Source organism: Natrix helvetica (genome assembly GCF_964273705.1).
Source record: "Natrix helvetica genome assembly, chromosome: Z".
Classification (NCBI taxonomy): Eukaryota; Metazoa; Chordata; class Lepidosauria; order Squamata; family Natricidae; genus Natrix; species Natrix helvetica.
In genome coordinates this window covers 15,604,366-15,632,300 of record NC_138554.1, presented here as the reverse complement: position 1 = coordinate 15,632,300, position 27,935 = coordinate 15,604,366, and the positions used below count along the sequence as shown (strand labels likewise).

General features: G+C 43.2%; 1 protein-coding gene across 2 annotated transcripts; it reads right to left on the bottom strand.

Annotated features, from left to right (window-relative positions):
* Positions 1-253: 253 nt before the first annotated feature.
* Positions 254-27,935, bottom strand: LOC309401088 (immunoglobulin superfamily member 1-like). 2 transcript variants are annotated; one of them, XM_081970038.1, is made up of 5 exons: positions 27,757-27,935; positions 15,348-15,662; positions 6,885-7,169; positions 5,300-5,396; positions 254-605 (listed from the first exon to the last, which is right to left on the bottom strand). In XM_081970038.1, the coding sequence occupies exons 1-5, from the start codon at positions 27,785-27,787 to the stop codon at positions 572-574; spliced, it is 762 nt and encodes a 253-aa protein (XP_081826164.1). In that variant the 5' UTR covers positions 27,788-27,935; the 3' UTR covers positions 254-571. The 2 variants fall into 2 exon arrangements, with proteins under 2 accessions (XP_081826164.1, XP_081826165.1); XM_081970039.1 differs by lacking the exon at positions 5,300-5,396.

Here is a 27,935-nt window from a genome sequence, read left to right as displayed (position 1 = left end):
GGGGAGGTGGGGAGTGACTGAGGGGGGTGGGGGAAAACCAACAGAACTTTGAATCTACATTGTAAGTAACCCCTGGGAGGTTTGTCATAACTTCAACCCGTTGCAAAGCTATCGGTTATAAGTGGTGGACTGCCAGTTAGATTCACGTTGTCCATTTCATTTTGGATTTTTTCCAAGATAGGTATTTTATGTCTCTGTCACATTCACCACACTAGAGATTTTTTTTCTTTAAAAAAAATCAAACAGGAAGATATTGACACGGGAAAACCCTGGTTTATTTAAAACAGCAGCAGAAAAAGCAACAGTAACAAGAGCAACTGCAACAGCAAATTTGCAAAAGTCAAAATTTCTTGCTGAGGTTTTTCATATGTTTTTGAGAATCGCCAAACTGCAGGAAAATATCAGCTGAAAAAGTCAGGGCTGCAGAAATATTACATTTGGGGGAATTAATTAAAGGGAGAGATGCATTGTATGTTGCCGGTGGCTTAAGGGTGCGTCTAATATGTTGTCTGAAGCACCATTAATCCAACCGCATTTCAAACCAAAGAGTAGCTTATGAGGTTGACCTCAGTCAGATGGTTCTTTCAGACTTCTGAAGAAGAGATCTGAAAAATAGATTTAAAGAAACAAAAAAATAGCCAAAGGTTAGAGTTAGTCCATTTAAGGCAGCAAAATAACAACTAGGAAATGCTTTTGGAGGTATCGGTCTGGTTTAGATAAATACAGACAATACGTAATAGATACATAGACAATACATAATGGGGCAGGGGTGGGGGAGCATTCTTGTATAGAAAGCTCATAGGCCAGGTTTGAGGGGGCCATCATTTTCTGTTGCTTATCCACTCTCTGGCAAGTGGATTATGCAAGATATACAACCTCTGAACATGGGAGTTTTATATAGACCAGTGATGGCTAAACTTTTTGGCACCGAGTGCCTAAAGCGCGCATGTACACAAACCCCCAAAATGCAATGTGAGTACCCCCCCCCTTGCATGCAACCCACCACCCCATGCATGCAATCGCATCCCCTTGCATGCAACCCCTTCTCCCATTTTTGGCTTCCAGGTTGGTGTAGGAGGCCTCCCAGGCCCAAAACAGGGTGCCGGGGGGGGGGGAAACATACACACACACAAACCCCCAAAATGCAATGTGAGCACCCCCACATATGCGCCCTTCTCCCCCTGTGCACATGCGTGGCAGAGACCCAAAGACAAGCTGGCCAGCAGGAGCATGCATGCATGGGCGGTGGAGCTGAGCTGGGGTGACGGTTGGCATGCCCACAGAGGGGGCTCTGCATGCTGCCTGTGACATGCATGCCATAGGTTCATCATACAATACAATACAATAGCAGAGTTGGAAGGGACCTTGGAGGTCTTCTAATCCAACCCCCTGCCTAGGCAGGAAACCCTATACCGTTTCAGACAAATGGCTATCCAACATCTTCTTAAAGACTTCCAGTGTTGGGGCATTCACAACTTCTGGAGGAAGATATATCATCATGGATATATGCCCTCAACTCCAAGCCTCTAATAGACTGCAAGAAGTCAGGAGTCAGGACATAGTTCCAAAGTAGAATCCTTGACTTAGGAACACAACTGAGGCCAAAATTTCTGCTGCTAAGTGAGCCGTGTGTTAAGAGAGTTTTTTTTCTCATTTTATGATCTTTCTCACCACAGTTGCTAAGTGAATCACTGCAGTTGTAAAGTCAGCGACACGGTTGTTAAGTGAATCTGGCTTCCCCATTGGCTTTGCTTGTCAGAAGGTCGCAAATATGATTTCACGACCCAAGGAAACTGCAATCGTCATACGTATGAACCTGTTGCCAAATGTTTTCATCATGTGACCATGGGGATGCCGCAAGGGCCATAGTGTGAAAAGCAGTCATGAGTCGCTTTTTTCAGCGCTGTTGGAACTTCGAACGATCACTAAATAAACTGCCGTAAGTCGAGAGCTACCTGTACTGCAAGGTTATTCCATGCTTGGGATACACAAGAATCCGAACTAATAACGGTCAAGATGAATTGGTGCCAGATATCAATGGGCTTCAAGGGAGGCTGGACTTAGATCTCTTACAGGATTGTAGAGACTCCATACTAATGATGCATTTGACCCTGCCTTCTGGCTCAGCTTGGTCATCTCCTACATTCCCCCATTTTAAACCTTGTTCAAAGAAGCAGATTGTTGACAGGTGTCCTGCTTCTCCTCCCCGTCCTCCCCTTTGATGATTAAGGACATCATCAGGTTGCAACAGAACTTCTGGGGTCATGCCTAGGGTAACATAACTGTGTCCAGTCTGTTGTACTGCAGAAATATCAAAACCCAGACTACTGACTCATGTTGTGAGCTTAATCATCCAAGAAAAGGAGTGGGAGACAAAGAGCAACCATGGCCTCTCTATGACAGAACTCACTGCAGGGCTGGACAAGAACACACCTCCGAAGTGTTGATTGGATAGAATAGCTCACTTACTCCTGCTTTATGGCCAGTGATGGGAGAAAGAGAAAGAGAGGACGCCATGAAGACTTTTCAAGAATTTGTCACAAGGATTTATGGAACATCAGCCCTTCCTTGGGGGATATACCTGTGGTGTTCTCTACATTAAAACTAATATATTTTTTCTTCAAAACACGGGCTAACCTAGAGGTGGCAGCAAGGAGACATGATTTTTCTCTGACATTTTGCTGCCACCAGTGGCCATTCAGATTTTTGCAGATTTTTTTGACTCAGTCTCTTGCTATTGTGCCTTTCCAATGGGCCAACAGTAGAGATCTGACACAGTGGGTGGCTGAATGGGTTTAGATACCATGGGAATGGGAACATTGTCCTCTGTCATGCTGTCAAGGACAGAAATTAAAAGCTTTACTAATTATTTTTAAGGGCACATTTCTAGTTTAAGTACATAATGGTCAATGGAGGGGTGTAATTTATTTTACCATCGGTTCGCTCGTGCACACATGCACAATCGTGCGATTGCGTGATGCTTCTGTGCGTGCACAGAAGCATCTGGGGGGGCTGAGCAGAGCCTCCCACTACTGCCACTACTGGTTCGCCCATTCTAGGGTGAACCAGCAGCATCCCACCTCTGATTTTGCTGTCCAAAAGAAGAAAATTAGGATCCAATCTTGGTTGTTTACCAGGATTAGAGTTTTAGTCTTCTGAGCCGAACCTCAGAGAACTTGGTAGAGATAAGTTCCCTGAGGATGATCTCCATCAATGGTGGCCGCGACCTGTTCGGACAAACCAATAGTTCCGATAAACAGTTGTCTCTGCCCACCCGGCCCCACCCTATATTGTTCTATATTTCCTTCTTTGTGGCTCAGCTGATTCGCGCAGCACAGCTGATTTCTGCACCTCCACTGTTCTACTTACCCGGGCTGCCTTAGAAGGTAAGCAGCTGAGTTTACAATGGCTGTATTTTGAATGCCAAAAGTAGGGGGAGCGCAGGGGGCTCAAGAGCGGGCATGCCACACCCACAACCCCAGCATGCATGCATGCGTGACCAGTGCTCCCCCCATTTTTGATGTGCTTTTTTCACCCTCCCCCAGGCTCCAGAGGCTTTATAGGAAATTGGGGAGGGCGAAAACAGCCTCCCTGCCCCCTGGGAGGCCCGCTGGAGACTTCAGCTTTCCTGAAGCCTCTGGAGTGCCCTACAGGGAAACTGGAAGTTCAGGAATGGACTTCTGGTTTGCTCATAGGGCTGATTTTAGCCCTCCGGAGTCTTCAAGGGCCTTCCAGAGGCTTCCCTAAAGGCTCTGGAGGGCAGAAAACTATCCTACGAGCTCATAGGGCATTTTTTATCATCCGGAGACTTCAGGGACCTTCAGGAGACTTCTGTGAAGGCTCCGGAGGGCAAAAAATGACCCTATGAGCAAACCGGAAGTCATCCATAGGGCCGTTTTTAGTCTTCCAAAGCCTTCAGGGACCTTCAGAAGGTTTCCCTGAAGGCTCCGGAGGATGAAAAACAGCCCTACGGACAAACTGACTTCCAGTTTGCTCGTAGGGTCTTTTTTTTGCCCTCCGGAGCCTTCAAGGAAGCCTCCTGAAAGCTCCTGAAGGCTCCAGAGGGCTAAAACCAGCCCCACGAGCAAACTGGAACTATGTTTCTGAAGTTCTGGTTTGCCCATAGAGCCAGTTTTTAGTGCTCCAGAGCCTTCAAGGAAGCATACAGAGTGCAAAAAAATGGCCTCAAAAGAAGGCCGAAGTCAGAAACCCATGATGGCAAACCTATGGTATGCGTGCCCTGACAAATGGCTCCGCCTGCCACCTGTGGCACGCATGCCATAGGTTTGCCATCATGGGTCTAAGAGTTCAGAAGACTAAATGTCTGGTCCTGTTGATCGACCAGATTGGATCCTGCAACATTATCCTAGAACACGTATATTTACCTCTATTCATAAGAAAAGTAGGCCTTAAAATCTTGTCCTAGGTTGTTAAAGGCTAACTTGATGGGCTACTTGACCTCAGGACCACACACAGAATCATGGATATAGTTCCTAAAAAGCCTTTCCCAATTATTGGTGGAGACGATCCTGGATGGAGGAAGTCATCTCAGGGAACACATTTACTATATTTTTCGGACTATAAGACTCACGAGAGTTTAAGATGCACCATGATTTTGAAGAGGTAATTGTTCTAAAAAAGCTGCAGGCTTCCCAAGCTCTCTACATGTTTCATTTTTTGCAAAAGGGGAAGGGGGGTATTCAGAGCCTTTGGGAGGCTTGTAGAGTGCTCCTGGGGGATGGTATTGGGCAAAAACAAGCAAAAATGGCATGTCCATTTTGGCAAAGGGGGTGATGTTTTGGTAGGCCAAAAATGCTGCATTCAGTGCATAAGATGCACTCAGATTTTCACCCTCTTTACTCTGAAAAATACGGTAATTTATTTCAATCAAATTTATTTATTTTATAGTTTCACCTGTATCTTCTCTGGCCTTTTTAAAAAAAAACATTTTGGAACATGCCAATCTTTGCAAAAGTCAGATTTACCTCCTTAGTCACAAAACTCCTGTTTTAAGTCCTAAATAGGACAAAATTGGCTCTTCGGGAGTTGTCCTATATCTCCCATCCTCCTTAGCTATGCTGGGATAATGGGCACTAGAATCCTTATTGGTTAGGAAGAAGACTTTGAAGAAGTTTGAGGTGACTATTCTGGAGATAAAAATGAGATTTCTATGCTTGTTTCTTCCCGGCTATGTAAATTCTACCTTTGTCAATTTATCTTCTCAAAGGTGTGGAAGAAATGAAATCACTAAACCTCTAAAGAGATTAATCATTCTACCAATGCCTCCAATCTGCTTTACCTGCTTCTTAAAGAAATGCAATAGGAGATTAAAAAGATAAGCCCATTGATAGTGAAGAAACTCCCACCGACAGCCAACAATCGAACCCATCTGATGCCTAAATCAGAAGAGAGAGAGAAAAAAATGTGTATTTTTTTTAAACACAAACTTACCACATCCTTCACTTCTTTTAATAAGCAGGCGAGTGTTCTTATTCAGAATCAGATTAGACTGATTATTTTTTTTGCTTTTCTAACAAACAGTGCTGATTCATCAATCACAAAGCAGCTTTGGCAAGCTCTGTGGTCTCGCTATCGTTTTTGATCTCATTGCAACCTCTTACACCTTCTTTCTGGGCCAGCTCTTCAGCAGAGTGTCCCAAAAGTGCTTTTTCAAGAGGCAGTTGAACTTTCTTTGTTTTTCCTTGAAGATGTTTCACTTCTCATCCAAGAAGCTTCTTCAGAAAAGAATTTGTTCAGAATTGAAGAAGCTTCTTGGATGAGAAGTGAAATCAGAGGTGGTATGGGCGGGGAATTTTTGGTGGGTGGGAGTGTGTATGGGGATTGTCATGTGTGTTGGGCCTGGTCTTTTGGCCTTATGTGAATTTCATTGTATGGGTATACTGTGTATATGTTACGGTGAAAGACCGAAATCTGGTGAATGTCGACATTCACCGGTGAAAGACCGAATATTTCATTACATTGTTTTACATTCGGACCTTCACCGGTGAATGTCGACATTCACATAGTCGCTTGGTGTATGTCCGAAAATACCCTTATCCTCTCGACACCCTTACCCTAATCCCCTTACCCTAATACCTCGGCTCCTCGCTTCCTTTTAAGCGTCTTCTTAAGGATCGCAGGTTTTTAAAAAGAAAACTCCGCGAATAGAAGACGCTTAAAAGGAAGCGAGGAGCCGAGGTATTAGGGTGAGGGGATTAGGGTAAGGGTGTCGAGAGGATAAGGGTATTTTCGGACATACACCAAGCGACTATGTGAATGTCGACATTCACCGGTGAAGGTCCGAATGTAAAACAATGTAATGAAATATTCAGTCTTTCACTGGTGAATGTCGACATTCACCAGATTTCGGTCTTTCACCGTAACATATATACATACAATTACAATAAAGTAAATTTAAATTTAATTTAATTCAGCCAGTTCTGACAGGTTCTGGAGAACCGATAGTGGAAATTTTCAGTAGTTTGGAGAACCGGCAAATGGGCTGGCCCCGCCCCCCGCTGCCTCCTAGCCAATCCTCTTTTGTTGCCCTGAACAGAAGAACAGAGCTGAAAAGCAGGTTAGTGGGGTGGGGAGGGAATGGGGGATTTTGCAGTATCCTTCCCCTGCCACGCCCACAAAGCCACGTCCACAAAACCACATCAGGTTGACAAAGCCACGCCCACAGAACCCATAGTAAAAAAAAAATGGAATCCTACCACTGAGTGAAACGTCTTCAAGGAAAAAACCAGAAAAGTCCAGTTGCCTCTTGAAATAAGGTCCTTTGGGACAACTATGACCTGGATGACTGAGAATCTCCATAGATATTCAGCAGCGGGTTGGCAGGGAAAAAAAAAAGAACATGGGAACCTTAGAAACAACATTACCTAGCTGGTCAACAAAGATTGGATTGCTGCTCCTGGAAACCACATTTCTTCCATGGAGGTTCTCAACGTAGGCACACCTCACGGTCGTCACATTCTTTTCTCTCACGTCAGTGAGGTTGTATGTGTAGGAGCTGTTGACGGTAGCTCTGATCATGACAACCATGTTGTTTGTCATGAAGCGAAACTCCTTGATTTTATTAGCTTCCGGTGGAGCTGTGCATTCCATGCTGATGGACTTTCTGTAGTCAAAAGTCGTGTAATTCAGAGATGGAGATGGTGGGGCCACTGAAAAAAAAGAGAGGCACATGTTCAGCCCCGTCTTCTTCTTGCTTGCTTTTCAGCTTCTCCTCAAGGGCAAGTAATGAGCGCAGAACATAGAATAGTAGAGTTGGATGTGACCTTGGAGGCCTTCTAGTCCAACCCCCAGCTCGAGCAAGAGACTTCCTATACCATTTCCGGCAAATGGCTGTCCAGTGTTCCGATATTTGAGGGACTCCTACGAAAACGAGTGGGTCAAGCTATTTTACAAAGCCCCCAGAACGCGAGACAAGAAATAATGGGTGGAAATTAATCAAGCAGAGAAGCAACCTAGAACTTGCATGAAAATCCATCAGACTCGTTTTAAAAAAGACACCAGGGATGGCACACCTAAAACTTCTGGATGCAAGCTATTCAGAGATGGGTTACTGGGGGTTCTGCCCAGTTTGGTGAACCCCCAAATGCCACCCCTGGCTGGCTCCTCCTCCTACCCCTCCCTGCCCCTCCCAGGATTCTCCATGCGGCCCGTTTATCAAGCCAGGTAAGTGCAGGGCCCCACACGGCGGCTTGGGGAGAGGTGGAAAATGAGCCTACCCGAGGTTCTGGAAGTCCAGAAACAGGCCTGTTTCTAGCCTCTGAGGAAACAGGCCTGAGGGAAGCCGTTTCGCCCTCCCAGAGGCTCGAGGAAAGCTTCCGGAGCTTGGGGAGGGTGAAAACTGCCCCCCTTCCCGTTATGCAGGAGGTCGCCTAGGCCATGCCCACCATGACCACGCCCACCCAGCAGCAGGGCAGCGAACCTATTGCTGCAACTTTTGAAGCCAACCCCTGAAGCTATTCCATTGGTTTATTGCTCTCATAGTTAGAAAATGTCTCCTTAATTCTAGGTTGCTTCTTTCCTTGGTTAATTTCCATCCATCATTTCTTGTCTTGCATTCTGGAGCTTTGGAAAATAAATTGAACCCTTCGTCTTTATAGGATCCCCTCAAATTTTGGAACACTGCTATATCCTTTCCTTTGGTTGAGGAAGGAATGAGATACCCGTTTTAGTCTCAATATCAGACATCATATGAATTAAAAAATCTTATTTGACCTGGGTATATTATTCCTTCAATTTGGCGGTTCGAATCCCTAGCGCCGTATAACGGAGTGAGCTCTCATTACTTGCCCCAACGTCTGCCAGCCTAGCAGTTCGAAAGCACATAAAAATGCAAGTAGAAAAAATAGGAACCACCTTTGGTGGGAAGGAAACAGCGTTCTATGCGCCTTTGGCATTTAGTCATGCCGGCCACATGACCACGGAGACGTCTTTGGACAACGCTGGCTCTTTGGCTTTGAAACAGAGAGGAGCACCGCTCCCCAAAGTCAGGAACGACTAGCACATATGTGTGAGGAAAATCTTTACCTTTACTATAACTTCAGAAACTATACATACTTTCAGAAACCCTCTTAGAATTCACTGTTATTGGTGGTTCCCACAATGAAGTCAGTTAATCCCTTGTGGTGAAATCAACAAAGAATCATTCTTGTCATATCTTAAAGATTCCCTTGAAGCATGGCATCCTTACCAAAAACCTTATAGAGGCTTTTGTGAATGATGACTATGAACAATTATCACTGCCTGCAGCAATTCCATTTACCTTCTCTCTGTTCTTACGTTTGCTAATTTACCTGGCCCCTCAAACATGAGCTGACATGCACAAACACAAAGGCAGATGTATGAAACATGCTATAATTAAACAGAATTGGTTCTATTTAAATAATCTTGCAGCCAGTTGTAACTAAAGACAGAAACTTGGGGTTCATGTATTACATTGAGCCATAATTTAAATCAAGAGGTTGGTTTTGCTTAGTATACCAGCCATAAATGTGGTTGGCCCCAAGAGGAAGAAGCTCTGCGTGTTGCAACATTTATCAACTGAGTTACCAGATGAGAATGCTAAAATGGCCAATCCTTTGAGATAGCTGTTAGAGAATATCTTCCTTCCTTCCTTCTTCCCTCCCTCCCTCCCTCCCCCTCCCTTCCTCCTTCCTCCCTTCTTCTCTGCCTTGCCTTGCCCTCTCCTTTCCTTTCCTTTCCCTCCTATAAAATCTCTCTCTTTCCCTCTCTCTTTCTCATCTATCATCAATATCATCTCCCTTCCCAGCTGCAGGATTTGTTGGTGGTTTTCCTTCCCAGTACTAAACCCAACCAGGTTGCCTTTCCTTGAATTAAAAACAATGAAAGAATCAGTATCAAGAAAGGGCAACTGAAATTTGAAAACAGTAGTTTAATTTTTTTTAAAAAAAGGGGGGGGGGGAATAAGTCAATGTGACATAAGTCAGTGTTTTGCTGCCATCTAGTGATCAGAATGTGCTACATCTATATCTTTCAGAACACGGGTTCTCTCTGGCATACAATACATACACTGACAGACAGACAGACAGACAACAGACAGACAGACAGACAGACAGACAGACAGACAGACAGACAGACTTTTCAGAGTTTCTTTTAACCAGTAGGTTATTTGCTAATATAGAAACTTATCACTCAGAAGTTCCCAATAGTAGCCAGCTTCTCTTTTGTTTTCCATTTTGGTTGACTGGTGGCCTCCCTTCAGCTAAATACAAAAAGTGAATCTTTATTGCATAAAATACTGATATCAGCGTTTTAGATTTGTTTTAGAGAAGTTGGAAGTCACTGATTCTTTCTTTCTTTCTTTCTTTCTTTCTTTCTTTCTTTCTTTCTTTCTTTCTTTCTTTTCTTTTCTTTTCTTTCCCTCATTTCATTTCTTTCCCTTCCCTTTTCCTTTTCCCACTAACTTTATTTTATTTGTGTTTTATATTAAGGAAAAAAAACTACACACACAGACACACAGACACACACACACACACGCACACACGAATGAATGAATGAGAGAGAGGTGGGGTGTCAGCCTTTATCTTCTCTGCAGTATTTCCAGGCTAGATAAGGTTCATATAAAGAAAATGGATTTTAAATAAATTTTCCGCTAGCCTTTTATTAAATGAACTTCTTTATCATTTTAAATGTATATGCTGCAGCAAAGTTGTTTAACCCATTGGATGCTGTTAGCCATGTTCTTATTGTTTACAATTTGGGCTCAATTAAATGTTTCTTGGTTTTTGAATTCAGGAAAGAAGTTAGGCGTTTACCACTTTACAAACTGTTTTGGAAAACTTCCCTTTTGAAGAGCTAAACGTTTAAATGAAGTGACCCAATTATTCCCCTGAATCACCGCCTCTCCGACGCTGTTGCAGCAAATGATGCAACGGCCCCAAGTTCCTTCTACAATTTTGTGTCTGGAACACAAAATCTGATCTTTTAGAAGCTCAGCAAGGTTGCAGCTACTTAGTCATTGGAAAGGAGATCTTTGGTGGTAGGTTTGACTGAGAAACAAACAAACAAATAATAATAATAAAAAACACCTTTAGATAAAAGCCCAGCCTTCTGCCCAACTTACTGCTCAGTGCAGAAATCCAAATTAAAATATCCCATACATGTTGTGTGTTTCCTGCTTGAGAAAACACAACAGAGAAGCGCCTGCAGCAGTGGTGGGGTTCAAAAATTTTTAGAACCTCTTCTGTAGGTGTGACCTGCTTTGTGGGAGTGGCTTGCTGGGCATGTGACCGGGTGGGAGTGGCTTGCTGGCTATGTGACTGGGTGGGAGTGGCTTACCAGTTATGTGACTGAGTGGGAGTGGCTTGTCAGTCATGTGGCTGGGTGGGCATGGTCAACTTGTAAAATTTGGTGAAACTCACTTAACAACGCTCTTGCTTAGCAACCAAAATGTTGGCTCAGGAACTCTGGCATTGAAGCATGCAAGTCTTAAAGCTGTCAAGTTACAAGACCCTTGCACCCCTAACCCTTTAGGGAAAAAAACCCCAGGGGTGTTCAAACTTGACAGCTTTAAGACTTGTCGACTTCAACTCCCAGAATTCCTCCTCCAGTCATGTTGGCTCAGGAACTCTGGCATTGAAGTGTGCAAGTCTTAAAGCTGTCAAGTTACAAGACCCTTGAACCCCTAACCCTTTAGAAAAAAACTCACAAGGGTGTTCAAACTTGACAGCTTTAAGACTTGTGGGCTTCAACTCCCAGAATTCCTCCTCCAGTCATGTTGGCCCAGGAACTCTGGCATTGAAGTGTGCAAATCTTAAAGCTGTCAAGTAACAAGGCCTTTGCACCCCTAACCCTTTAGGGGAAAAAAACTCCAGGGATATTCAAACTTGACAGCTTTAAGACTTGTGTACTTCAACTCCCAGAATTCCTCCTCTCGCTCTTCAGCTTGATGATGTGCGGACGGGCATGGGGGAGGGAGCTGGAATCGGTTCTAAACAGCACTGTAGATTTGTGGAACCTCTTCTATAGAAGAGGTTAGAACTGGCAGGAACCCACCCCTGGCCTGCAGGAACCAGGCTGGGTCAGTTACCAAGACTAGAGGTTTAGTCAAGGTGGAGCAGTGGCTAGAGTGCAGTACTGCAGGCTACCTCTGCTGCCTGCAATTTGGCAGTTCGAATCTCACCTAGCTCAAGGTTGACTCAGCCTTCCATCCTTCCGAGGTGGGTAAAATGAGGACCCAGATTCTTGACTCTGTAAACTGCTTAGAGCACTATGAAATGGTATATGTCTAAGTACAATTGCTAATCTTTTGAGCTTTCAGACTCGTGCTGGAGCCCATCCTCAGGGAACTTCTCGTTCACACACTGTTGAGAGAGAAAGATCCTGAGGATGGGCTCCAGCACGAGTCCAAAAGTTCAGAAGACAAAACCTCTGGACCTGATAACCAACCAACCCAAACTGGATTCCTGCAACATTATCCTGGGACACATATATTTGCTTTCTTTCTAGAAAAGAGCCTATCACTTCCCTGGTCGCCGACTCTACCTCTAACTATTCTTACTGTTAGAGTTTTAATAACATTCAGTCCATTGGTGGTATTCAGCAGGTTCTGACCAGTTTTGGAGAACCAGTAGTGCAAATTTTGAGTAGTTCAGAGAACCGGTAATTACCACTGCCCCCCCCCCCCCCCATCTATTCTCTGCCTCCCGAGTCCCAGCTGATCGGGAGGGAATGGGGATTTTGCAGTAACCTTCCCTTGACATGCCCACCAAACCATGCCACACCCACCTAGCTACGTTCCCTCTAAGGTGCGCGGCTGTGTGGCCGCGCAGGTGGCAAGAAAACACTGCACGGCAGTTTTCAACTGCCGTGCAGTGACTTCTATTGCCACAGGCTCCAGAAGCTGGGGAGGTCCTTTGCAGGCAGCTAGAATGCGCCACCTGCAAAGGACTTCCCCAGACTTGCTTTGAGGAGCACGGGGCGACTGAGGCTAGTTGTGAAGCCCCAAAGCCCCCACCGCCACCCGAAGAACTGCTGCCACCTCCTCCTCCTCCTCTAACAGGCAGCACTGCCGGATTTGCCGCCTGGCTCTGCGGCTGAGATGAAGCCGCCAAAGCTCCAGCCGGCATCTCCACGCGTGGCAGTGGCGCCTCCCCTCCGCTCAGCGCTGGGTTATGTCTGCCCCCTCCTCCTCCTCTGCCGTGCTTTTGAGGAGCCATGAGGCTGCAGGAGACAGTAGGAAGGCGGGGGGGAGCAGAGGGAAAAAAAGCCTCATGGCTCCTCAAAAGCACGGAGGAGGAGGAGCGGGCAGGGGTAACACGGTGCTGAGCTCAGGAGCAAATCTGGTGGTGCTGTTGGAGGAGGAGGAGGTAGCAGCAGTTATTCTGGTGGCAACTCGTCGGCATCTTCAGCAGCAGCCCTGCCCACAATGAAGAAAGCAAAGATGGAGCAGATCCACGCAGATGACGTCGCTGAAACATGACTGGAGGAGGAATTCTGGGAGTTGAAGTCCACAAATCTTAAAGCTGTCAGGTTTGAAGACCCCTGGGTTTTTTTCCCTAAAGGGTTAGGGGTGCAAGGGTCTTGTAACTTGACAGCTTTAAGAGTTGCGTGCTTCAAATGCCAGAGTTCCTGAGCCAACATTTTGGTTGCTAAGCAGGAGCGTTGTTAAGTGATACTGATATTATATAACACTTTGAATTAAGCGGGTACCTTGAAGAAACATAACTTTGAGTTTCAAATAATACTGATTTCGTTGTTGTCTTAGGTGACATCTGTGAAAAAAATTCAGGTGCTCAGGCATGAAAATGTGCCGCTCAAACACTATACTTTTCTGCTCATATTGAAAAAAAATTAGAGGGAACATTGCCACCTAGCCATGCCCACAGAACCGGTAGTAAAAAATTTTGAATCCCACCACTGATTCAGAACCTACTTTTCTAGAATTGGGTAATTAGTATTCAATTTTTACCAAGCCTCTCCACCACTCTCTATCCCATCTTGCTGTCTGCCTGTCTAGGGCCCAAAGTCTGTGGCCCAAGGCTTTGTTGAAAAGAATATGGGGATGGCTAGGTGGGCATGGCTAGGTGGCAATGTTCCCTCTAATTTTTTTTCAATATGAGCAGAAAAGTATAGTGCCTAGGAAATAAAATCAAAATGAAGGTATTTTGGTGGTGCAGACGTTGGCACAGAGCCAAAACCCCTTCTATGCCTACTGGGAAATAGAGGTGCTAAGCTAGCCAGTCACTCTCTCCCATCTCAACCCACATCACAGGGTTGCCATTGTGGGGACAATAGGAGTTGGTTATGTTTGCCGCCTTGAGTTATTTCTATATAATAAAGGCAGGATACAAATCAGATAGATGATGATAGATAGATAGATAGATAGATAGATAGATAGATAGATAGATGATAGATAGATAGATGATAGATAGATAGATAGATAGATAGATAGATAGATAGATAGATAGATAGATAGATGATAGATAGCTAGAGAATAGATAGATAGCAAATAGATAGAGAATAGATAGTTAGAGAATAGAGGATAGATAGATGATAGATAGATAGGTAAGTAGGTTAGTAGGTAAGTAGATAGGTAGATGGATGGATGATAGAGAATTGATAGCAAATAGATAAAGATAGATAGAGAATAGAGACAGACAGACAGACAGACAGACAGACAGACAGACAGACAGATGATAGAGAATGAATATATATATTTGGTCTTGTTGTATTACCTACACCCGTGAAAATCTACGGAAACAAATATATATGTTTGCACCTTAAAGCTGCAGGACATGAAATTAATTTTGAAGGAACCAGGTTAATCTCCAAAACTGAACACTTCAACAAGAGAATAATTATGGAAGCTATCGAAATAGAGAAACACCCCCACAACATGAATAAACGTGATGATACCTCCCATCTACCAGACATCTGGAAACCAGCCCTAGTCAACAAACAAGCCCACCCACCACCCAGGCCATTACAAAATGAAACAACAAAGGACACACAACCAGCACCAATTAGCACTAATCTACCAATCATGATACAACCACACAACCAATCATTCCACTTACTGAAATAAAGCCAGCATTCCACACACCCCCACCAAGATTTATAGAAAGACGGCAGCTCTGACCACACTTTAAGCCCAAAACCCAGCCTGAAGATGGTGAGTGAGACTTCACCAAAATGTTGCCAAGACAATCTCAATCTTACATGGGAAAACAACTGAAATCAACAAGACCAGCATACCTACACCCGTGAAAATCCATGAAAACAGATAGATAGATGATAGATAGATAGATAGATAGATAGATAGATAGATAGATAGATAGATAGATAGATAGATGATAGATAGATAGATGATAGATAGATAGATAGATAGATAGATATAGATAGAAAGATAAATGATAGATAGATAGATAGATAGATAGATAGATAGATAGATAGATGATAGATAGATAGATAGATAGATAGATAGATAGATGATAGATAGATAGATAGATAGATAGATAGATATAGATAAATAGAGAATAGAGAATAGATAGATGATTGATGATTGATTGATAAGATAAAAGATAGATAGAGAATAGATTTTTATTTATTTATTTATTATTCGTATTTATAGACCGCCCCCTCTCCCGAAAGATTGATAGTGAGCAGATAGAAAGATAGATAGACAGACAGACAGACAGAGACTAGATAGAGAGTAGATAGGTAGATGGGTAGGACGGTAAGTAGTCTTGGACTACAATTGGGGACATAATGCTGTAGCTCCTTAAATTACTTAGCTGATTTTGTGGAAATAGGAGATATGACTTCACAGAGGCTTCCCTGTGCTCTACAGGATTGTAAACATCATTTACCATTAACTTGGATGCTGGTACTGTGGCTTTGGTCCGACTGAACCTCCCTGTCTGCTTCTTTCAGCCAATAAGTGCAGCTGTAATTTCCGGTGTCGTTCCTTTGTGCCCAAATATCCATCATGCCATCTCTGTAAGCATTCGGGGCTGTTTCATAGATCTGCTGCCCATCCTCTCGGAAGAATCGGTAACCTTGCACCGTCAAGTTTTTCTTCATTGTCAAGTTGTGGAAAGTTGAGCAGGTCAGCCTGATTGTCTCTCCTTCATAATATTGCTGGTACTCAGGCCACACAGAAAGCATGGGTCGAGTTAGAGGCTCTGTAATGAAACACAAAGCAATTAAACACATCAGAATGAGACTGGTTCCAGGGGGCTGATGGTTGGGTTAGCAAAAGGTGGAGACAACCTCAAAGTCAGCTTCAAAAGCCATACTGAGATCCAATCCAACTAAACAACATATATTTTATATTTATATAGTGTTGATTTTTCATTTATATGGTTGGAGGGGGTTTACTATTTGCTTGCTTTATATGGTACTTGAATTGGGTGCCCTTATTACTCTTATAAGGGATGTGGTGGCTCGGTGGCTTGTCTATCAGAAAAGTTGGCAGTTCAGTGGTTCAAATCCCTAGCGCCACGTAACGGAGTGACCTCCTGCTACTTGTCCCAGCTCTTCCCCACCTAGCAGTTTGAACTCTTGTAAAAATGCAAGTAGAAAAACAGGAACTACTTTTGGTGTGAAAGCAATAGCGTTTCGTGTGCCTTTGGCATGTTTAGTCATGCTGGCCATAGGACCACAGAGACGTCTTTGGACAGCACTGGCTCTTTCGCTTTGAAACAGAGGTGAGGACCACTCTAGAGTCGGGAACAGCTAGCCCATATGTGTGAGTGCAACCTTTACCTTTATTTTATAAATCTTGTAAATTTGTAAAGCAAATTTGGGAAACTTCATGCATTATTCAGGAAAGTTGCATGGTAACCGATTAACAGAGTTGGAAGGAACCTTGTAGGTCTTCTAGTCCAAGTCCCCACCCAAGAAGGAGATCCTACATCATGGGTGTCAAATTCGTGGTTTGCGGGCCAGATGTGTCATGTGCTGGCCACATCCAACCCCATTTTAGTAAAAGGGGAAAAAGTCGTGATACATCACATGACAACATTACACCACGAGTTTGACACTCCTGCCCTATACCATTTCTGACAAGTGGCAGTCCAGTCTCTTCTTGAAAGCTTCCAATGATGAAGCTCTCACAACTTCTGAAGGCAACTTCTGTTCCATTGGTTGGTTGTTCTCATTGTCAGAAAATTTCTCCTTATTTCTAGGTTGATTTTTTCCTTGATCAGTTTCCATCCATTATTCCTTGTCTGGCCTTCAGGTGACTTGGAAAATAGCTTAACCCCATCCTCTCTGTGGCAGCCCCTCAAATATTGGAACATTGCTATCTCCCCTGGTCCTTCTCTTCACTAGCCATGCCCAGTTCATGTAACTGTTCTTCATATGCTTTAGTCTACAGTCCCCTAATCATCCTCGTTGCTCTTCTCTGCACTTTTTTTTAGAGTCTCAACATCTTTTTTATAGTGTGGTGACCAAAACTGGATGCAGTGTTCTGGGTGTGGCCTTACTAAGGCTTTATAGAGTGGTATTAGTAGTTTAGTGACTTCCTCATTTAGCAACAATTTTTGTAGGTCTGCAGAACAAAGGAAAGCTGAATTCAGATCATGAGCAACAGTCATAGTTTCACTTAGTCTCTACTTCGCTTGACAACCAAGTTACCAAGTCTCATTGTAGTCAGAAAATGAGTATAGGCAAAACGTCTCCTTCCTTTACAAATGTTCGAACTTGCACATCAGTTTAAGTTTTTCTTTTAAAAAATGTTGAGGTATCTCAAGAGATAAAACTTAGCAAACAAAAAACGAAAAAAAAAACCACTGGTTGTTAATAAACAAGACCATGCATTCAAGCAGGAAAGCTTGCATAATTAAAAAGCAGCCAGATTGGAAAATACTTGAATATACTTTCGGACTCATCAGCAATCTTTCTTTTGAGACGAGTCGGGTGACAATCCTTGCTAGTGGGGATTTTCTCTCTCCTTTATTATGTCAGAAATTCTTACTATTTGTGATACACAGAAGACTGGGCAGGTCTCAAGAATGAGTCAGAAGAAAAGTTTCATATCTTGGCTGAAGCAGCTCCTCTATTTTCACTTTCTATGTGAAGCTGCAGTGGGGAGAGATAAGGCTGCCTGAAAAGTTTCATGACTTTTGATAAATCCACTCCTTAAATCAACCACCATTCTTTTCTAAGGCTTTCAGAAGCCTATAAAAAACATAAATAGCAGCAAAATGCTCACGAAAGACCTAAAGAATCTTATAATGCCTTCACAATCATGGATGAATCTTAGGTTTTGCACTCCTCCAGGGCAGGTATAAGAGAATACCAATAGCAGAACGGGTATTTATAGGTGGTAAAGGAGAAGTTGAATATATCTCACATGTTTTATTATACTGTGAGTTATACAGAGTTTATAGGTCAGCATATATTCTGCCCTTACTGGAGAGATTGCCAGGGAGGGCAAACCATTTTTATCTAGGCTTTCTCCTCCAGGATTCAAACCCGTCTACTACGCATGCAGTGGCAAAACTCTGTGGTGCTGCAATGTCCACAAGAAAAAAATTGGTTACAGAATTATAGCTGCCAACTTGTACCAATTTTTCAGATATATTTCTAACAATTTTTGGAACATTATATTTATTCACAAAGTTATCAGCTTTTTACCCATGTAAACTAGGGAGTGACCATAACAGTTTGAGAACATGTTTTTTTTTTAAACTGGGTTGTTATGATCCACTATTAATGCACTATTTTTTAAATATATTGTAAAAAGTGATGTCTATTGCTGGTCTATGACTGTAATAAAGATATATTCTATTCTATTCTATTCTATTCTATTCTATTCTATTCTATTCTATTCTATTCTATTCTATTCTATGTTTTGCACCTATGGCCTAGCACCAGTGAAAGTTCAGAGTGACGAAGGATCTGCTGATATAGAGGAATTATTGAGTCTGTCATTTCTACTTCTTTCACTGTCTGGTTTGGCACAGCAACCCAATAGGGCAGGGACAGGTGGCTCTTCTGACATCAGGATTACTTCCGATCTCCGCTCCTTCCGTGTAAAGCTCAAGACCCACCTTTTTCAATTATCTGGCCTGGCTCAACCGTAGTTTATTCTATTCCTCCCGACAGTCCTTTTTTAAATTTGTAATCTTACTATGGGATATTTTTAATGGCTAATTTTATTATTATTATCATGATGTATTTAATTGTTACCTCCTCCAGTGTATGTATATGTATGTGTATGTGTGTATGTGTATGTTTATATGCATTTATGTATGTTTTTATTGTACGCCGCCCCGAGTCCCTTGTGGAGACGGAGCGGCTAACAAATTAAATTATTAAATTATTAAGGACCGGCCCATAGATTTCCACTGCTCTCCTCTCTTCTGCCTTCTGTGCATCTGTGCATCAGGCACTGGACCCAGCTATTTCTCCTCTTCTTCATCAGCCACCTCCAGACCTGGTGGCTGTTGACTCTCCTGGGGAATTCTGGGAGTTGAAGTCCACAAGTCTTAAAGTTGCCAAGATTGGACATCTCCGGTCTAGACCATCTAATTGCTGAAACCCTGCATTGTTTATATTTTAAAAATCAGATACTGAAGTGGTATATGCCCTCAGCTTACAGCCATCACAATTCAGATTTGACTGAATCTGGCTGGTAAAAAGACATGGGTCCTTTAAGGACTTGCCACCAAGGTCTCCATGAGGCTTTCCTTGCACATTTTGAAATATATATTTTGCATGAATTGAAGCTTAATTCTAAACAGACATTTTCAACATTTTTAGCTTGAGCTGAGTCGGTGTGAAGGGGTTGAAATATAAAGGAAATATTGTTAACATAATCAAGAAATGGCCAGATTCAAGTTGCACTTGTTACATGCATTAAAACTCTTTGTTGTTAGCAAAGAGGAAGAAATTATTGGTCACACATTGATATATATATATATATATATATATATATATATATATATATATATATATATATATATATATATATATATATATATATATATATATATATATATATATATATATATCAGAAAGAACTAAATTTTCTCCACTTTTAACTATAGCGATTGTGTGCCATTGATCCTGGAACATAGAAGACAATTTTCAGAAGATTATAAGGTAACAAGTAGGGATACAATGAGAGGGAGATCAAGAGCACATTTGCAGAAATTACAGGAATGGAAGATGGAAGGGGTAATAATAATAATAATAATAATAATAATAATAATAATAATAATAATAATAATAATAATAACAACAACAACAACAACAACAACAACAACAACAACAACCCCTCCAAGGAACTTTACCTTGTCGTGGTGGAGGGGCTTGCATGCTCTAGTGATCCTAAGGGCTATGCTGAACAGGTGCAACCATATCAGACAGGTCTTAGGTGAAGGGCCAGACAAAATTTGCTTCACAACCGATTCAAACATGGTGAATATGAGAAAAATGAAATTTATGCCGGCTGAACCGTCAACCGGATTAACAAGGGTTCCATTGGATGCTATGGCTCCTGGGCATTCTGCACAAAATGAACTACAGGGCTCAGCTCTCTCTGCTAGGCAACCAGGGCATGGAGCTGACAAGCTACTGGAAGAAAAAGCAAAAAAGTGAAAAATCTGGACTAGGGAAGAAAACATCTCTATTATGGGAGCTTACTATCAGCCTGAGCCAGAAAAACGTGGATTTCAAAAACGAATGTATCAGATTTGGAAGGTGAACCACACGGACTGTGATATCAGTGAACAAAGGCTAATGGACCAACAATGTGTAATTCTGAGCCACAAATTTTTCATGACAGCAGAATTAACAGGAATCGAAGAGAAAGCAACTAATGGTCTGAGTATACCAACAAAGAAGAGTAACATTAAGAATGATTTGCAGACTCAAAAGCAAACTGAGGAAGAAAGGGAGGAAGAGGCTGCTGAAATGGATGAAGATAAAGAACAAGGAAGCACTGAAGAGCAAGCACCAACAGACAGTGCTCAATCAGCTGAGAAAATAAAGCATTAAATGGAAGATGCTGAAAGAACACGTTTGCCAAAGCTGAACCAAGTGAACCGGAAAGAATTGAGAAATGTACTAAAAAAGGTCAACGTGGCTGTGCAAACCATTCAAATCACTACATTAGCTGAAACAAACCAGATGATGTATGCTGCAGCCTTCATAACCACCAAAGAATTGGGTTTGAAAATTCAAAGGAACCAAAGAGGCAAGAAGGGGAAACTTAAGTGGAACATTCGGTGGGAATTGAAGATCAAAAAATTTTATGAAGACTTGAGCAACTTGAAGAACTTAAGGCAAGATCAGCTAAAGAACAAGCAGGTCAAAAGCAGCCTGGAAGCAAGATACAATTTGGAGAATAAGAAGATTGCAGTAAAATAACAAAAGAAATGGTGCAAAGGCAGTCAAGAAAAGTGAAGAATTGGAGTGCACCTGCACCAGATGAGCTACATGGTTTCTGGCTAAAGGCACTTACAAGTATGCACGAAAGATTGGCAGCCCAAATGAACCAGATCTTAAAAACACCTGACAATGATTAATGGATGACAACTGGAAGGACATTTTTGATCCAAAAAGATAAAGAAAAAGGAAAGGAGCCTGGAAACTATAGGTCAGAGATGATGAACCTTTTTGGGCTCCCGTGCCAAAAGCGGGGGGAGCGCAAGGGGGTAATACGTGGGCATGCCATACCCATAATGCTGTGCGTGCGACCACCTTGCACATGCACGTGCACACACCCTGCACATGCGTGTGACCCATCCCTTTTGGCCCGCGATAGACCCATTTTTCACCCTCCCTAGGCTCAAGAAACTTTCAAGGAGCTTGGGGAGAGTGAAAACAGCCTCCCCCACCTTCCTGAGGCTCTTTGCTGTCTCTCGGACTGCACTGGGGGAGACTGAACAGCCTGCTCTTGGAAATGGAGGCTGTGGTCGATGGGCTTGGCCCTGGGTTCTTGCTCCGCCTGCCTGGGAGACGGAGTGCAGGGAGGAATATAACAGCCATTTTGGAGGGAATGGACCCAGCACCTTACACTTACATTAACAGCAGCCAAGGGCCTGGCTCGCTGACATGGGAGCAGCTGCGGTGGCTGCAACTGCTGCTCTTCTGGGGCACCCGAGCCAGCCAGGTACTCCAGACCGTGGATCCTCATCAGAGGAGCTATGTAAGTAGCCCGCTCAGCTGGGGAGTTAGGGAAGCCCGGCCTTGCTGCACCCTCGCCCCCGGCAGCTGTCACAGTGCTGCTTCTGGGTGGTGTGGGAGTGACTGCAGGGGCTGGCCGGCCGCTCCTGCCTTTCCCCTTGTGGCTGCCGCTGCTTTTCTAAGGCACGTCAGCCGGCCAGGCACTTTGGACCACAGATGAGCCACGGGCTGGAGGGCTGGGGCTATGCAAGAAGCCCGCTCAGTTGGGGAGGGAAGGAAGCCCCGACCACAGCTCTACTAAGAAGTAATGGCCAGGAACCTTTCTCCATGTCTTTTGGCATGCGTGGCTGCTGCTCTTCCTGTTGCTGGTTTTTTGACGTGCATGCGTGGCAGGAACCAGATCACCAAATGGCTGACACACATGTGCACCCTGGAAACAAAAAGATAATTTTCCTGGCGTGTGCATGAGCACCGGGTGGCTCCACTTCTGCTTTCTGGCATGCCAATGCGCATCAAGACCAGCCGGCTGCTGCACCTGAACCTGGAAGAGGAACTGGTGATGGCTCTGCGTGCCACTTCTGGCACGCGTGCCATATGTTCGCCATCACGGCTATAGGCCAATCACCTGTTTGCCATCAACATACAAGCTCCTTACTGGTATCATTGCAAACCAAATTTACGGATACTTGGAAAGAGATGACTTGCTTCCTGTAGAACAGAAAGGATGCTGCAAAAATTCAAGAGAAACAAAGGACCAACTGCTGATTGACAAGCTAATCCCAAAGAATTCAAAGAAAAGATGAACCAAGCTGTTCATGGCTTGGATAGACTATAAGAAAGCGTTTGATTCAGTTCCCCACAGCTGGATCAAGAAATGCCTGAAAATCTTTGGCATCAGCAGCAACATACAAAAATTCATGGGAACTTCAATGAACCTCTGGAAAACGAAGCTTATGGCTAATGGAGAAGAACTGGGTGAAGTTGAAATTAAACGAGGAATTTTCCAGGATGATTCCCTTTCACCCCTACTTTGTATACTCTCAATGCTACCACTGACAACCATTTTGAAGAAGGTGAACTGTAGATACGAACTTGCAAAGAAAGGACTGAAAATTTCACATTTGGTGTACATGGATCATTTGAAGCTGTTTGGTAAAACAAAAGCTGAACTGAATTTATTAATTGAAAGGACAAAAGAATTTAGCCAAGATATTAGTATGCAGTTTGGATTTGACAAATGTGCAACAATGACAGCCAAAGCAGGCAAGGTCATAGAAGATGATGGAATACAACTTGAGAATGAAGAAATGATAAAGACAGTAAAACCAGAAGAAGGCTACAAGTACTTGGGGATTTTAGAGGCCTCTGACTTAGTGTATAATAAAGTCAAGGAATTAACCTCAGCCAAGTACATTCGACAAATTCAAAAGATATTAAAGTCCAAACTGAGTGGAGGAAACATCATAAAAGCCATAAATACCTGGGCTATACCTGTGATTCTATTCTTTGCAGGAATAATTGACTGGACCAAGATGGAGTTGGACAATTTGGAAAGAAAAACAAGGAAGCTTATGACAATGAATCATGCTTTGCACCCTAAAAGTGATGTTGACCGATTGTATCTACCAAGAGCAAAGGGTGGTCGAGGACTCCTACAGGTAAAGCAGACTGTGGAAGGAGAAAGACACAGCTTGAATGATTACATCCAGAAAAATGAAGAACCAGTGATTAAGGAAGTAAATGAAGGAGGCCTTTTGAAGATAACTAAGTTTAAAGCTGAATATAAGGAAGAAGTAATTGAGAAGCGAGCTGAAAATTGGAAAAGCAAAGCTATGCATGGCCAATACTTGAAAAGTATTGAAGGCAAAGCTGACCAAAAACTAACTTGGAACTGGTTAAGATCAGGAGTAGTGAAAAAAGAAACAGAAGACTTTATTTTGGCAGCTCAAGAACAAGCCTTAGCCACAAACTGCATGAAGGCAAAAATTCAACATGTTACCACCAACAGCAAATGTCACCTCTGTAATGAGAAAGATGAGACAGTCGACCACTTGATCAGCGGGTGCAGCAAAATTTCACAAACTGACTACCTACAACGCCATGACCGCGTTGCTAAGATTATTCACTGGATATTGTGCAAAAAGTTTGGATTTGAGTACAGCAAAAACCACTGGGACCATCAGGTTGAGAAGGTTTTAGAGAATGAGAAAGGCAAAATCTTGTGGAACTTCAGAATCCAGACTGACAGGCACTTGGCCTGCAACACACCTGACATAATAATTGAAAAGAAAAAAGTATGGTTCATTGACATTGCAATGCGCAAATTGAAGATAAACAGCAAGAAAAAAATCACAAAATACTGGGACTTGCAAATTGAGGTTGAGTGACTGTGGAAAAAGAATTCATGTGTTGTCCGAATTGTAATTGGAGCCCTTGGAGCAATACCTATTTTAAAAGTCTAAATTTACCTGACTTGAACATTCTGACTCTACAAAAAAACACCCTATTTGGAACAAGTTATATCCTCTGACGTTACCTTAACAGTTCCTAAGTCCTTGGTTAGGACTCGAGCTGTTGAGCTATCAACCAGCCCCAAAGGCTGTGAATCTCACCAAAGATTAATCACATCATCATCATCATCATAAATATTTGTTGCACATATCAAGATTCTTATCATTAACTCAAGAAGATTTTGATGAACAAATATTCCCCCCCCCCCTCTCTCCCTAGCTCTAGCAGAAGGGAGCTGTTTGCAAAAAAGCTTTTGCAAGTGTGACTGAATTAAAACAGAAAAGAAAAAGCAAACATTCCTTACTTCCACTGATGCAAAAAAACCCCCACAGATAATCAGTTCTTGAAAAGGCTTGGTTTCTATTTCTTTATGCCGCAGATAAAGATAGAGCAACCAGCAATTAATGTTTCACTCTTGCACATCAGGAATTGGATGGTTCAGTTTTGCAAAACATTGTGATCCATGAAATACACACCAGTTGTTGCTGTTACTTGTCCACACAAACTCTTGTTACATGTCCGTAGGATACCTTGATGCCTTGGCAAGGAGGGGCAACAGGTCAAAAAAAATCTCAAGGGCGTGCCTCCTTTTTTTCCCTGGCCCCTCTCCTTCCTTCCCTTGCTCTGGCGGCACCCCGGCAATAGCAGCCAAGCAAGGGAAGGAGACACATGATAAAGCAACCACCCCACACCATCAAGGGCAAAGGGGAATGCCTCTCCGGGCATCCTCTTATCTCTGTTTAACTCCCTGCCATCATTTCTTTGGCCCTTGTGACCTGACAATGCAGGGGAGGAGCAGGAGGAAAAGCAGCAGGAGGCAGGTGGGCAGAGAGAGAGGGAAGAAGAACTCAACCACCCACACAGTCTTCACTCATGCAGGGTGCTTGGGCACTGCTATGACATGCATATTGTTGCGCCTGCCCCAACAAGCGAAGTAGGTGCCGGCCACAAACCGCCTGCCCATGTTCAAACCAGCCCGTCTGCTTTCTTCCTGCACAGGCTCTCTGGTGGGGGAGAGAAAGTCTCTCCCAAGACCAGCTTCTTTCCTGCCCTCCTGTTCATCAGTCTATAGGGGGAGGGCATCACTGTTTGGTAATGGTGAGAAAAGTGTGACTTCTTTGCCAGCCTCCCAGTTGGCAAAACAGAAATTTTCGCCGGTTTGGTGGGCATGGCTAGGAGGGAGGGGGACAACAGCATGTGACTGAGTGAGTGTGGGTGTGAGTGATGTCAAGTTGGCCACGCCCATTCAGTCACATGCCCCTCCCACATAGCCACATCTACTCAACCGGTAATAAAAAAAAATTGAAACCCACCCATGGGATATGAAGCGTATAATGTTTTTGGATCTTAACCAGGCAGAGGAATAGTGAGTTAATTTCTAGCTTTTGTCCAATCCCCTTTAATCGAGAGATAATTACAGGGATTCTCAGTCATCCAGGTCATGGTTGTCCCAAAAGTGCTTTTTCAAGAAGCAACTGGGTATGTGTTCTGACCCCCCTTCTTCCCTCGCCAACACAGAACACACTCCGGACCAAAACTACTTCAACAGGATTTATTGCACAGACAGACAGACAGATCCTTGGCAGCAATCCACCACGACTAAGCTCTCAGAACCCTCCGGCACAGAGACACGATAGCAGCTATCCGGCCTGCCAAGCTCACAAGACGGAACTTTCCCAATAGTTCCTACGTTGACTTCTGCAAAGGGCATATGCACAATCAGTCCTTTTAAAGACTGGAGAGGTGTCTACTTATCAGCAGCTGAGAGTAATTACTGCCGGTAACTGCGCACTTGCTCCTTGCACCTGTGGGCGTGGCGGTAACGAGCATCTAATAACTCCCTGCTGATGTCTGAGTCACTGTCCCGTGACTCCTCCCCACTGCTCCAAGGCATGGCATCAGGAGTCCCCTTCCTTTGGCTCTCACTGCTGCTCCATGCCTCAGGCGCCTCCTGGTGGCCGACCAGACTCTCCGATCCCTGCTCAGAGTCAGAACCCTGCCCAGGGTCCTCCACATCCTCCAGAGCCGACTCATAGGGACCCTTGCTCTCAGTCTGGTGGCAGCTCCAACGGCTCCTGCTGGGCCACAACAGGTATGGAACCTTTCTGGAACTGCTGAAAGTTCTACAGTTACAACACAGTCCTTTCAGCAGTTTCAGAAAAGTTTGCATAATCATTTTCACAATTAAGGAGACCCTGAGGGCAAAGACAAACCCCCAAGTGCCCTGAATACCTCCCAAAAGCAATACTAATGACCAGATGACTGCAAGGAGTATAAATCTTTCTATTCCCTCCCATCTAGTCAGAACTGAAGAAGCTTCTTGGATGAGCTATTCATCCTTCACTTTTGGTATATTCAATGGATGAATAGAATGAGGGGAGGGAGGGAGGGAGGGAGGGAGGGAGGGAGGGAGGAAGGAAGGAAGGAAGGGAGGAAGGAAGGAAAATTGAAATGTTACCTGCAGATGAGGATACTTGGAGCACAATATGAAGCAAAGCTGCAAAAGAATAAGAAATATGTAAGAAATATTTTCATTAAAGATTACCAGAATTTCACAGCAGTTCTTTATACGTCTACTTAGAAATATGTTCTTAGTGATGTAACTGTTTATTTTTTTAAAAAAAGTAATATTAATGTACTGCAAGTAATTAAGAAAACTAGATATACATCCAAGGAATGTACAGATTCACTTCAATTATAACAATTGTCACCATATGTTAAAAAGAGACGAGGAGGGAAGAAAACTAGAGGGTTTGTTAATTATCCTATAAATGGAACAACTTCAACAAAAACTTTTGGCTGGATTGCTCAAAAGCCCATTGGTTAAGAACAACCCAGCCTTCCCAATGATGGTGGTGGTGGACAATACATAATTCAAATGATAATAGAAAATGCATATCAACATTGCTGCAAAGCAGTAGCTGAATTCAACACATCTTCTTCTCTGACCAATGTGCCTAGAATTACAGCCTTCCTATGAAGCTGCATTATATTTATTTAAAGATACACCATATACAATGTCACATGTTACATATTTCACATTATCCCTGGTATGAAAGAGAAACTAATCTGCTTTCTGCTGTTAGCAAGGTGCCTTGAAATCCCAATGTTGATCAATATTTAATCTAAAGAAAATTCACCTTTGCAATCTTCAAAGCTAAATCGCAGAGGACTTTTAAATTTCTTTTGCTCATTAAAGGGAACCCAACAGAGAAGGTATTCAGCCAGTTTGGACTAATTCACCTGAATCCGTAGAGGAAATAACGGGTGGGCCTACGCACCCACCCCAGCTCTAAGCTGTCCTATTTAGCCACATTTTCAAGCCTTGCACATGCGTGCAAGCCGCACATGTAATCAAAGTGCATGCATGGAAGGTCCCATTTGCATACACACATCCTCACATTTGCGATCCGGTAGGGAAAGTAAGTGAATACCAGTCTGGTACCCAAGATGCATCATTCTCTGCAATTTTAAATGATTAGCAAGACAAAGTTTTCAATTTAATAACAATGGTGTGAGATCAGAAATTAATAATAATAATAATAATAATAATAATAATAATAATAATAATAATAATAATAATAATAATAATGCAAAGAAGAAGAGTTTTGAGGAAAGGCAACTCACTTAGCATAGGGACCAGGCCAAAGGCATCCATGTTGAGTGAGATAAATCTTCTTCCAAATTTTTTATTTGGAAATGAAGATCTCTCAGAAATTACTGTTCTTCAAAAGCTATGCTTTAGTATCTTGACTTCTAAAATGAACCTTCTCCTTTGGAGCAGATTGTCTAAATGCCTTCTATGG

What these genes read in the sequence shown, in the direction of transcription:
- LOC309401088 (XM_081970038.1), bottom strand. Translation starts at nt 27,787, where the DNA reads ATGGATGCCTTTGGCCTGGTCCCTATGCTAA. An exon ending in TGGCCTGGTCCCTATGCTAA is followed by an intron (nt 15,663 to 27,756) that starts GTGAGTTGCCTT and finishes GTTTCATTACAG; the next exon opens with AGCCTCTAACTCGACCCATG. An exon ending in TGCATTTCTTTAAGAAGCAG is followed by an intron (nt 606 to 5,299) that starts GTAAAGCAGATT and finishes TCTATTTTTCAG; the next exon opens with ATCTCTTCTTCAGAAGTCTG.